Here is a 13,412-nt window from a genome sequence, read left to right as displayed (position 1 = left end):
CATCATAGATTTCCTCAATTTCTTCATCATTTGCAGAGCTAGTTAGCATATAAACTTGTACTACTGTAGTAGGCGTGGGCTTTGTGTCTATCTTGGCCACAATAATGCGTTCACTATGCTGTTTGTAGTAGCTTACCCGCACTCCTATTTTTTTATTCATTGTTAAACCTACTCCTGCATTATCCCTATTTGATTTTGTATTTATAACCCTGTATTCACCTGACCAAGAGTCTTGTTCCTCCTGCCACCGAACTTCACTAATTCCCACTATATCTAACTTTAACCTATCCATTTCCCTTTTTAAATTGTCTAACCTACCTGCCCGATTAAGGGATCTGACATTCTACGCTCCGATCCGTAGAACGCCAGTTTCCTTTCTCCTGATAACGACGTCCTCTTGCGTAGTCCCCGCCCGGAGATCCGGATGGGGGACTATTTTACCTCCGGAATACTTTACCCATGAGCTCGACATCATCATTTAATCATACAGTAAAACTGCATGCCCTCGGGAAAGATTACGGCTGTAGTTTCCCCTTGCTTTCAGCCGTTCGCAGTACCAGCACAGCAAGGCCGTTTTGGTTAATGTTACAAGGCCAGATCAGTCAATCATCCAGACTGTTGCCCCTGCAACTACTGAAAAGGCTGCTGCCCCTCATCAGGAACCACACGTTTGTCTGGCCTCTCAACAGATACCCCTCCGTTGTGGTTGCACCTACGGTACGGCCATCTGTATCGCTGAGGCACGCAAGCCTTCCCAGCAACGGCAATGTCCATGGTTCATGGGGGGGAGGGGGGGACTGTTAAATAACAACTGTTAATTACCCTTGTAAGTAAGTTAGGCCAATAATGAAACGTAGATTCACAGCGGCTACATTCGTGCCATTACACGAAATCCCCACCAGGGGACGACACAGAACATCATATAGGCTAAGGAAATATGAATTTAAATTCCGGCAGCACTTCCACCGTGATTGGAAACCCAGTATTCTTCAGCTGCCATCAGCTCGCCTCACTGACCACAGGTCAGTCTTGAGCGTTTGGGATCCCTATCAGGTCGGATTGAGGGAGGACATAGAAGCAATTCAGAGGCGGGCTGCTAGATTTGTTACTTATAGGTTTGGTCATCACGCGAGTGTTACGGAAATGCTTCAGGAACTCGGGTGGGAGTCTCTGGAGGAAAGGAGGCGTTCTTTTCGTGAATCACTACTGAAGAAATTTAGAGAACCAGCATTTGAAGCTGACTGCAGTACAATTTTACTGCCGCCAACTTATATTTCGCGGGAAGACCACAAAGATAAGAGAGATTAGGGCTCATACAGAGACACGTAGGCAGTCATTTTTCCCTCGTTCTGTTTGGGAGTGGAACAGGGAGAGAAGATGCTAGTTGTGGTACGACATACCCTCCGCCACGCACCGTATGGTGGATTTCGGAGTATATATGTAGATGTAGATGTGGATAACCAATGTGGCAATTAGCTGTAGTTTCATACGGTAAGGTCCAAAGTAAAATGTACAAGGGTCGGCTATAATTACATTTAATAACAAGTCACTTTCTTGTACTATAGGAGCGAATACATCTGTATATAAATAAACAATGAAAATTAGTGACAAGATACTTCTGTTAGCATCGAGGTATATAGTTGACAGCACAAGCACATAAAAAGCAAAGAATTCAGGCATCAGCTAATACAGGCGGCTTCTCTCGGATGATGCATAACCCTTGCACTGCCGCGTCGAGTCTCTCAGCCCCTGCTCTGGCCAGCGTGTTGCAACTGGATAGGATTCTGATCCCCCATTTTTCGTCCACTGGTTGCCGGTAACGCGAGCAGCGTGTTCCAGGCGCTGGCGCAGCGCCACGAGAAGGCAGGCAGGCAGGACTAACCCACGAAGGGCACGGGAGGCGACGGTTTCCTCTCCTCCAATAGCTGCCTGTAGAAGCTGTGGACAACCAGCATCCCGTACACGTCCAATCCTGAAACACACATAGTGACCATTACGCACTGACCCTCTCCCCTTTCGTCTTCATTCACTCTGACGAGTGGGCCTGCAACAGAACGTAGTTATTGTCTATTTACAAAGTGCTGTTGAAATATGACGTGCTCAGTACTACTTTTTATAAAGGTTTAATCATAATAAAAATGCGCAATGAAGTTATTGTTCTAGAATTAAGAATATAAAACAAAACATTTACCTATGGTCTGACCTCCACCTTATTATGAAAAAGAGACACTTTAGACACTATTTCAAAGCTGCATCAAATCCACGATTTTGAAGCAATGTCATTTTGGACCATGCTTTACAAGAAATTAACACATTTACTGTTAAGTTCTTTGAATTACATATATTTACATTCTGTTTACGAAATCTGAAAATTTTATTTAAAAAAATATATATATTTAGTTACCTTACTCTCAGAAACTGTTAAAGAGATTTCTACAAAATTTTCTCTTTTCGATCTCTTTGCATATAGCAAGCTTCTCTCATGAGATTTTTTGAATATATCTAAGAGGAGAATTTTAATAATGTTTAATTATACTTCTTTAACTACAATATAAAATCCATGCAAACTTACAGGCACTGTTCAGAGGTTCAAATGACACTGAGCACTATGGGACTTAAATTCTGAGGTCATCAGTTCCCTTGAACTTAGAACTACTTAAACCTAACTAACCTAAGGACATCACACACATCCATGCCCAAGGCAGGATTCGAACCTGCGACCGTAGTGGTAGCGTGGTTCCAGACTGTAGCGCCTAGAACCGCTCGGACACTCCTGCCGGCGCAGGCACTGTGCCCCATATCTCAGTTTACACTCATAATTTCAAAATTTACTCTTGAGACAATATTTATCGGGTTTATGGAAATAGGTGATCAAAATTCCATAATTCTAGCCTTCATAGATTATGAGAAAAAGGAACATAAACTTTAAAAAACATAATTTTCAGGAAATGCAATTTCAAGTTCACGCTAACGTTTTTTCTTATGTCATATATTCAGAAGGTCCTAGATTTGTACTCAGGGTTCTCTTACCCTTCAAAGTTTCTTTTCTGGTTGCTTGTTTCCTGTCTTCTTTCATTTACCCAGTCTCCAACTGACTTCTCAGCTTCAGACAGGCACTGTAAATCTATTTTTCTCAAGATGTCTTGAGTGAAATTTCCTGTCTTAAAGACCATTCTTTCTAATACATCCTCCGGACATTCCCATCATTAAATACAAGAACTGCAACGTAAGTTGCAATTCTGACAACTACAGCAGATGATAATGTAGCAAAACAAGAATTGCTTCTTCATAAACAAAACAGCTATTTGTTACTGTTTCTAAGACACGCAGCAGTCACAGATGACGTATAACATCAAAGAGCATACGTATCACAGCGTTCTAGAAGCATCCCGTTTAAGTTTTATGGAAAGTAATCCACGGAATCGCTGTTCATCGAGCAAGGACTGAAGTGTTGCTTCAGAAAGTTGGGGTTGGAGGAAGGTAGCGTCACACGTCTAATTATTTTTCAGACATTTCAGATTTGATTTCATAATTGAAACTCTGGGAACTTCTCGTCCATGATTCCTACTAATGAACAAATATAAATTGCAAATTGACATTTTTGGTCAATTTCATGAACGTTTCCCCTAACGTGGTATTAATTGTTATTTCAAAAAGTATAACAACATGTATAAGAAAGAAGAAAGCCATTAGGTCTGATGGAGGCCCTTGTCGTTTCCGTATAGTGTATAATAGAGTTGTCTTCTACCAAAACTATGGTTGGGTACTTTTATGCAGTGCATATATGACGTAGTGAATGGTAGGATTACCGATAGTATTGGAAGCGTTGTTAGAGAAAGAAAAATGAATGTGTGAGAGAGAATGGGAGCCGACGACTTCTCTTTTTTTGTTTGATTCTTTGTTTTTTGTTCATAATGAGAACTGCACATCGTTCAGCATTACTCCACTGTGTATTTTATATCCTTACAAAATATCACTTGCATTTTATAAGTGATAATTAGTTGACAGCGAAGCTTCTGCGATCTACCATCAAAGTAGTTACATTTGATGCCAGTGGAGTTTACATGCACAAGCATAAGAAAATCTCCATAATTATTGTTATTTTCTATTCAACACAATGTTTATCAAGATCCAGGGCAAGTTTTTATTGATAAGTGCGAAAGCTGTTTACGAATAACAGAAACATGTTTTACACGAGCTCGACGAAGTATTGATGCGATGTTTGATTTTTTGTTTTTGGATTTTTTAATTTTACCTTTGTTTGAGGACATTGCATTTTCTAACGCTGTGTGATAAATCTGTTTTTTTAATTTTCATTTTCACTACAATAGCCCTCTGTTTCAGGTTACAAATCAAAAATTTTCGAATAAAACTTGAATTAAAGGTTGAAAATTTAAATTTTGCTATAAATAGTGTTTATTTTTAAGAAACAGACAATAGGATAACTATGTAGAACAAAAATGTTCCATATTTTACGCGTCCCCTTAATATATCCTCACTCACAGTAAATGATAATAGCCAAACAGTTGCAAGTAAAGATTTACAGAAATCCTTGACCACGGTTTCAGTGTATCTAAATAGACATTCATCAAAAGCAAAAATACACGTAAACAGGAAGACACCCTCATTAGCAAAAAACTTAGCAACAAAACTGAGATAGAAGAAAAAAAACACCTACAGCTTTAAGTAACCATGAAAATTACCAAAGTATTACAAGTACAAAAATTCTCAGTCACTTACTAAAATCACATCCTGCAGTGGAGATGCATAAAACAATCGTGCCAAAGGCGTCGTCATTAGTTACAATTAAAGTATCCCTTCCATCTGTACAGCATAATTATGAAGAGATGGTCGATGCGAACACTGCATATTATCAGTACTTAGCCTGTGAACTCCCGCCCATGAACCATGGACCTTGCCGTTGGTGGGGAGGCTTGCGTGCCTCAGCGATACAGATAGCCGTACCGTAGGTGCAACCACAACGGAGGGGTATCTGTTGAGAGGCCAGACAAACGTGTGGTTCCTGAAGAGGGGCAGCAGCCCTTTCAGTAGTTGCAGGGGCAACAGTCTTGATGATTGACTGATCTGGCCCTGTAACACTAACCAAGATGGCCTTGCTCTGCTGGTACTGCGAACGGCTGAAAGCAAGGGGAAACTACAGCCGTAATTTTTCCCGAGGGCATGCAGCTTTACTGCATGGTTACATGATGATGGCATCCTCTTGGGTAAAATATTCCGGAGGTAAAATAGTCCCCCATTCGGACCTCCGAGCGGGGACTACTCAGGAGGACGTCGTTATCAGGAGAAAGAAAACTGGCGTTCTACGGATCGGAGCGTGGAGTGTCAGATCCCTTAATCGGGCAGATAGGTTAGAAAATTTAAAAAGGGAAATGGATAGGTTAAAGTTAGATATAGTGGGAATTAGTGAAGTTCGATGGCAGGAGGAACAAGACTTTTGGTCAGGCGAATACAGGGTTATAAATACAAAGTCAAATAGGGGTAATGCAGGACTAGGTTTAATAATGAAAAAAAATAGGAACGCGGGTAAGCTACTACAAACAGCATAGTGAACGCATTATTATGGCCAAGATAGACACGAAGCCCACGACTAGTACAGTAGTAGAAGTTTATATGCCAAGTAGCTCTGCAGATGACGAAGAAATTGAAGAAATGTATGATGAAATAAAAGAAATTATTCAGATAGTGAAGGGAGACGAAAATTTAACAGTCATGGGTGACTGGAATTCAGTAGTAGGAAAAGAGAAAGAAGGTAACGTAGTAGGTGAACATGGAGTGGGGGCAAGAAATGAAAGAGGAAGCCGCCTGGTAGAATTTTGCACAGAGCACAAATTAATCATAGCCAACACTTGGTTCAAGAATCATAAAAGAAGGGTGTTTACATGGAAGAAGCCTCGAGATACTGACAGGTTTCAGACAGATTATGTAATGGTAAGACAGAGATTTAGGAACCAGATTTTAAATTGTAAGACATTTCCAGGTGCAGATGTGGTCTCTGACCACAATCTTTTGGTTATGAACTGCACCATAAAACTGAAGAAACTGCAAAAAGGTGGGAATTTAAGGAGATGGGACCTGGTTAACCTGAAAGAACCCGAAGTTGTAGAGTGTTTCAGAGATAGCATTAGGGAGTAATTGACACAAACGGAGGAAAGAAATACAGTAGAAGAAGAATGGGTAGCTTTGAGGGATGAAATAGTGAAGGAAGCAGAGGATCAAATAGGTAAAAAGACGAGGTCTAGTAGAAATCCTTGGGTAACAGAAGAAATACTGAATTGAATTGATGAAAGGAGAAAATATAAAAATGCAGTGAATGAAGCAGGCAAAAAGGAACACAAAGGTCTCAAAAATGAGATCGACAGGAAATGCAAAATAGCTAAGCAGGAATGGCTAGAGGACAAATGTAAGGATGTAGAGGCTTATCTCACTAGGGGTAAGATAGATCCTGCCTACAAGAAAATTAAAGAGACCTTTGGAGAAAAGAGAACCACTTGTATGAATATCAAGAGCTCAGATGGAAACCCAGTTCTAAGCAAAGAAGGAAAAGCAGAAAGGTGGAAGGAGTATATAGAGGGCCTATACAAGGGCTATGTATTTGAGGACAATATTATGGAAATGGAAGAGGATGTAGATGAAGATGAAATGGGAGATACGATACCGCGTGAAGAGTTTGACAGAGCACTGAAAGACCTGATTCGAAATAAGGCCCCGGGAGTAGATAACATTCCATTAGAACTACTGACAGCCTTGGGAGAGCCAGTCCTGACAAAACTCTACTATCTGGTGAGCAAGATATATGAGACAGGCGAAATATTCTCAGACTTCAAGAAGAATATAATAATTCCAATCCCAAAGAAAGGAGGTGTTGTTAGATGTGAAAATTACCGAACGATAAGTTTAATAAGTCACGGCTGCGAAATACTAACGCGAATCTTTTACAGAGGAATGGAAAAACTAGTAGAACCCGTAATCATTTACACACGAATGGAAAAACTAGTAGAAGCCAACCTCGGGGATGATCAGTTTGGATTCCGTAGAAATATTGGAACACGTGAGGCAACACTGACCCTACGACTTATCTTACAAGCTAGATTAAGGAAAAGCAAACCTATGTATCTAGCATTTGTAGACTTAGAGAAAGCTTTTGACAATGTTGACTGAATACTCTCTTTCAGATTCTGAAGGTGGCAGGGGTAAAATACTGGGAGCGAAAGGCTATTTGCAATTTGTATAGAAACCAAATGGCAGTTATAAGAGTTGAAGGGCATTAAAGGGAATCAGTGGTTGGGAAGGGAGTGAGACAGGGTTGTAGCCTCTCCCCGATGTTATTCAATCTGTATATTGAGCAAGCAGTGAAGGAACCAAAAAAAAAATTCGGAGTAGGTATTAAAGTCCATGGACAAGAAATAAAAACTTTAAGGTTCGCCGATGACATTGTAATTCTGTCAGAGACAGCAAAGGACTTGGAAGAGCAGTTGAACGAAATGGAGAGAGTCTTGAAAGGAGGGTATCAGATGAACATCAACATAAGCAAAACGAGGATAATGGAATGTAGTCAAATTAAGTCGGGTGATGCTGAGGGAATTAGATTAGGAAATAAGACACTTAAAGTAGTAAAGGAGTTTTGCTATTTGGGGAGAAAAATAACTGATGATGGTCGAAGTAGAGAGGATATAAAATGCAGACTTGCAATCGCAAGGAAAGCATTTCTGATGAAGAGAAATATGTTAACATCGAGTACAGATTTAAATGTCAGGAAGTCTTTTCTGAAAGTATTTGTATGGAGTGTAGCCATGTATGGAAGTTAAACGTGGACGATAAATAGTTTAGACAAGAAGAGAATACAAGCTTTTGAAATGTGGTGCTACAGGTAGTGCTATTTTCCTTGTTTCTACAAGAAGTGGTTAGCAATCACAGTTTAGTCAATAATCAACCGCCTTTAGTGAATTAGCAGTCTAGTTAAAAGCTGATTAACACTCTATAGTAAATTGATTTCTTAGGATGGCTAGGATGTGTGGCTGCTGTGTACGGACGCAGGAGGAGCTGGCCACTCTTCGCGAACAGCTGAGCGTGTTGATGGCTGCGGTCAGCCGTCTTCAGGCTGCTGCCTCGGAGTGTAGCGGCAGTGGGGAGTCTGGTGCGTCGCATGGTGCACCCCAGGTGTTAGATGCTTCACCCACTGTCCCTGCTGTCGAGACATCTTCGCGGGTACCGGGCGCGGTTGGGCCACCCTCTCCCCAAGGGGAGTGGCGGGTTCAGCGGCGTTCGCGGCGCACGAGGCGGAGGGTCAATGTGGAGGCTGGCCGTGTGGCATCGCCCGCTCTGCCTGTGAGTGGACATGTGGCTGCTCCTTCAGCAAGGTCCGAGCAGGCACACGGGGGGAGGGGTTTATTAGTTATTGGGAGCTCCAACGTTAGGCGGGTGATGGAGCCCCTTAGGAAAATAGCGGAAAGGTCGGGGAAGAAGGCCAGTGTTCACTCTGTCTGCTTGCCGGGGGGTCTCATCCGAGATGTGGAGGAGGCCCTACCGGCGGCGATAGAGAGCACTGGGTGCACCCGACTGCAAATTGTTGCTCATGTCGGCACCAATGACTCTTGCCGTCTGGGTTCAGAGGTCATCCTCAGTTCGTACAGGCGGTTGGCGGAGTTGGTGAAGGTGGAAAGCCTCGCTCGCGGGGTGGAATCAGAGCTAACTATTTGTAGTATCGTTCCGAGAACCGATCGCGGTCCTCTGGTTTGGAGCCGAGTGGAAGGCTTAAACCAGAGGCTCAGACGATTCTGCGGAGAGCTGGGGTGCAAATTTCTCGACCTCCGCTATCGGGTGGAGAAATGTAGGGTCCCCCTGAATAGGTCAGGCGTGCACTACACGCCGGAAGCGGCTACGAGGGTAGCGGAGTACGTGTGGAGTGCACATGGGGTTTTTTTAGGTTAGAGAATTCCCTCCCTAGGCCCGACAAGACGCCTCCTGAGACGCGGCAAGGCAGGAGTAGGCAAAATGCAACAAGGAATAACAATATTAATGTGCTAATAGTAAACTGCAGAAGCGTCTATAGAAAGGTCCCAGAACTGCTCTCATTAATAAACGGTCACAACGCCCATATAGTACTAGGAACAGAAAGTTGGCTGAAACCAGACGTAAACAGTAATGAAATCCTAAACTCTGATTGGAATATATACCGCAGAGATAGGCTGGACAGTGAAGGGGGAGGCGTGTTTATAGCGATAAGAAGTGCAATAGTATCGAAGGAAATTGACGGAGATTCGAATTGTGAAATGATTTGGGTGAAGGTCACGGTTAAAGCAGGCTCAGACATGGTAATTGGATGTCTCTATAGGCCCCCGGGCTCAGCAGCTGTTGTGGCTCAGCACCTGAAGAATAATTTGGAAAATATTTCGAGTAGATTTCCCCACCATGTTATAGTTCTGGGTGGAGATTTTAATTTGCCGGATATAGACTGGGAGACTCAAACGTTCATAACGGGTGGCAGGGACAAAGAATCCAGTGAAATATTTTTAAGTGCTTTATCTGAAAACTACCTTGAGCAGTTAAACAGAAAACCGACTCGTGGCGATAATATATTAGACCTTCTGGTGACAAACAGACCCGAACTATTTGAATCAGTTAATGCAGAACAGGGAATCAGCGATCATAAAGCGGTTACTGCGTCGATGATTTCAGCCGTAAATAGAAATATTAAAAAAGGTAGGAAGATTTTTCTGTTTAGCAAAAGTGACAAAAAGCAGATTACAGAGTACCTGACGGCTCAACACAAAAGTTTTGTCTCAAGTGCAGATAGTGTTGAGGATCAGTGGACAAAGTTCAAAACCATGGTACAATATGCGTTAGATGAGTATGTGCCAAGCAAGATCGTAAGAGATGGAAAAGAGCCACCGTGGTACAACAACCGAGTTAGAAAACTGCTGCGGAAGCAAAGGGAACTTCACAGCAAACATAAACATAGCCAAAGCCTTGCAGACAAACAAAAATTACGCGAAGCGAAATGTAGTGTGAGGAGGGCTATGCGAGAGGCTTTCAATGAATTCGAAAGTAACGTTCTATGTACTGACATGGCAGAAAATCCTAAGAAATTTTGGTCCTATGTCAAAGCGGTAGGTGGATCAAAACAAAATGTCCAGACACTCTGTGACCAAAATGGTACTGAAACAGAGGATGACAGACTAAAGGCCGAATTACTAAATGTCTTCTTCCAAAGCTGTTTCACAGAGGAAGACTGCACTGTGCTTCCTTCTCTAGATTGTCGCACAGTTGACAAAATGGTAGATATCGAAGTAGACGACAGAGGGATAGAGAAACAATTAAAATCGCTCAAAAGAGGAAAGGCCGCTGGTCCTGATGGGATACCAGTTCGATTTTACACAGAGTACGCGAAGGAACTTGCCCCCCTTCTTGCAGCGGTGTACCGTAGGTCTCTAGAAGAGCGAAGGGTTCCAAAGGATTGGAAAAGGGCACAGGTCATCCCCGTTCTCAAGAAGGGACGTCGAACAGATGTGCAGAACTATAGACCTATATCTCTAACGTCGATCAGTTGTAGAATTTTGGAACACGTATTATGTTCGAGTATAATGTCTTTTCTGGAGACTAGAAATCTACTCTGTAGGAATCAGCATGGGTTTCGAAAAAGACGATCGTGTGAAACCCAGCTCGCGCTATTCGTCCACGAGACTCAGAGGGCCTTAGACACGGGTTCACAGGTAGATGCCGTGTTTCTTGACTTCCGCAAGGCGTTTGACACAGTTCCCCATAGTCGTTTAATGAACAAAGTAAGAGCATACGGACTATCAGATCAATTGTGTGATTGGATTGAGGAGTTCCTAGATAACAGAACACAGCACGTCATTCTCAATGGAGAGAAGTCTTCCGAAGTAAGAGTGATTTCAGGTGTGCCGCAGGGGAGTGTCATAGGACCGTTGCTATTCACAATATACATAAATGACCTGGTGGATGACATCGGAAGTTCACTGAGGCTTTTTGCAGATGATGCTGTGGTGTATCGAGAGGTTGCAACAATGGAAAATTGTACTGAAATGCAGGAGGATCTGCAGCGAATTGACGCATGGTGCACGGAATGGCAATTGAATCTCAATGTAGCGAAGTGTAATGTGATGCGAATACATAGAAAGATAGGTCCCTTATTATTTAGCTACAAAATAGCAGGTCAGAAACTGGAAGCAGTTAATTCCATAAATTATCTGGGAGTACGCATTAGGAGTGATTTAAAATGGAATGATCATATAAAGTTGATCGTCGGTAAAGCAGATGCCAGACTGAGATTCATTGGAAGAATCCTAAGGAAATGCAATCCGACAACAAAGGAAGTAGGTTACAGTACGCTTGTTCGCCCAATGCTTGAATACTGCTCAGCAGTGTGGGATCCGCACCAGGTAGGGTTGATAGAAGAGATAGAGAAGATCCAACGGAGAGCAGCGCGCTTCGTTACAGGATCATTTAGTAATTGCGAAAGCGTTACGGAGATGATAGATAAACTCCAGTGGAAGACTCTGCAGGAGAGACGCTCAGTAGCTCGGTACGGGCTTTTGTTGAAGTTTCGAGAACATATCTTCACCGAAGAGTCAAGCAGTATATTGCTCCCTCCTACGTATATCTCGCGAAGAGACCATGAGGATAAAATCAGAGAGATTAGAGCCCACACAGAAGCATACCGACAGTCCTTCTTTCCACGTACAATACGAGACTGGAATAGAAGGGAGAACCGATAGAGGTACTCAGGGTACCCTCCGCCACACACCGTCAGGTGGCTTGCGGAGTACGGATGTAGATGTAGATGTAGATGTACAGAAGAATGCTGAGGATTAGATGTGTAGATTACACAACTAACGAGGAGCTATTGAACAGGATAGGGGAGAATAGAAGTTTGTGGCACAACTTGACTAGAAGAAGGGATCGATTGGTAGGACATGTTGTTAGCATCAAGAGACCACCAATTTAAAATGGCAGAGTTGAGGGTAAAAATAGTAGAGGGAGACCAAGAGATGAATACACCAAGCAGTTTCAGAAGGATGTAGGTTGCAGTAGGTACTGGGAGATGAAGAATCTTGCACAGGATAGAGTAGCATGGAGAGCTGCATCAAACTGGATTGAAGACCACAACAACAACCACAGCCTGTGAACTAGCGTGAAGAGGGTGTGGAAGCACTAGGGCAGACAGTTTAACCGAGAGATGGCACTTGCACGAGATACTTGCGCACATTAAAACACAGGGATACACACACATTCATGCGCGTCAAAATTTTAAAGATTGTGCTAATTCAATTTATCTGTCGTAATAAATAAAACATTTCATGACCGTTTAAAACACCTAGATGCAATAGAAAATATGAACACCATTTTCCTGTGTCCTAGTCTGAAGCAGGTGAAGCTCGCGCTAAGGAACACATCTAACGAGGCAGGGCACTAGTGTTACGCGCGAGAATCTCGCTCAAGTTACAGAATTCCATATGGTGTATCATAGTGAAGTAACATAGTTCGATGGAACTTGCACTTACATAAAAAGACGGTAACAGAAAGAAACACGCAAGGAACTGAGCAGAAACGACATTGAGACCTTTTCAAACTCATGGCAGGGATGGTACAGCAACCAGTAACCAGTACGGTGAAGAAACAAACAGTCGGTTGAAGGGTTATACACTATTGGCCATTAAAATTGCTACACCAAGAAGAAATGCAGATGATAAACGGGTATTCATTGGACAAATATATTATACTAGAACTGACATGTGATTACATTTTCACGCAATTTGGGTGCATAGATCCTGAGAAATCAGTACCCAGAACAACCACCTCTGGCCGTAATAACGGCCTTGATACGCCTGGGCATTGACTCAAACACAGCTTGAACGGCGTGTACAGGTACAGCTGCCTATGCAAGTTCAACACGATACCACAGTTCATCAAGAGTAGTGACTGGCGTGTTGTGACGACCCAGTTGCTCGGCCACCACTGACCAGACGTTTTCAATTGGTGAGAGATCTGGAGAATTTGCTGGCCAGGGCAGCAGTCGAACATTTTCTGTATCCAAAAGGGCCCGTACAGGACCTGCAACATGCGGTCGTGCATTAACCTGCTGAAATGTAGGGTTTCGCAGGGATCGAATGAAGCGTAGAGCCACAGGTCGTAACACATCTGAAATGTAACGTCCACTGTTCAAAGTGCCGTCAATGCGAACACGAGGTGACCGAGAGATGTAACCAATGGCATCCCATACAATACGCTGGGTGATACGCCAGTATGACAATGGCAAATAAACGCTTCCAATGTGCGTTCACCGCGATGTCGCCAAACACGGATGCGACCATCACGATGCTGTAAACAGAATCTGGATTCATCCGAAAAAATGACGTTTTGCCATTCGTGCA

General features: G+C 42.8%; 1 protein-coding gene across 3 annotated transcripts in view; it reads right to left on the bottom strand.

The window, feature by feature from the left end:
• Positions 1-1,519: 1,519 nt before the first annotated feature.
• Positions 1,520-13,412, bottom strand: part of LOC126281553 (uncharacterized) — a 205,052-nt gene continuing 193,159 nt past the window's right edge. For all 3 annotated transcript variants that reach the window (XM_049980619.1, XM_049980618.1, XM_049980620.1), the window contains exon 7: positions 1,520-1,972. In XM_049980619.1, the coding sequence (XP_049836576.1) occupies positions 1,878-1,972 (95 nt within the window). In that variant the 3' untranslated portion in view covers positions 1,520-1,877. The remainder of the gene's footprint in view (positions 1,973-13,412) is intronic.

The sequence above is a fragment of the Schistocerca gregaria genome, chromosome 7 (genome assembly GCF_023897955.1).
Source record: "Schistocerca gregaria isolate iqSchGreg1 chromosome 7, iqSchGreg1.2, whole genome shotgun sequence".
NCBI lineage: Eukaryota > Metazoa > Arthropoda > Insecta > Orthoptera > Acrididae > Schistocerca > Schistocerca gregaria.
The sequence above is the reverse complement of the archived record's forward strand: the minus strand, read 5'-3'. Positions and strand labels throughout refer to the sequence as shown.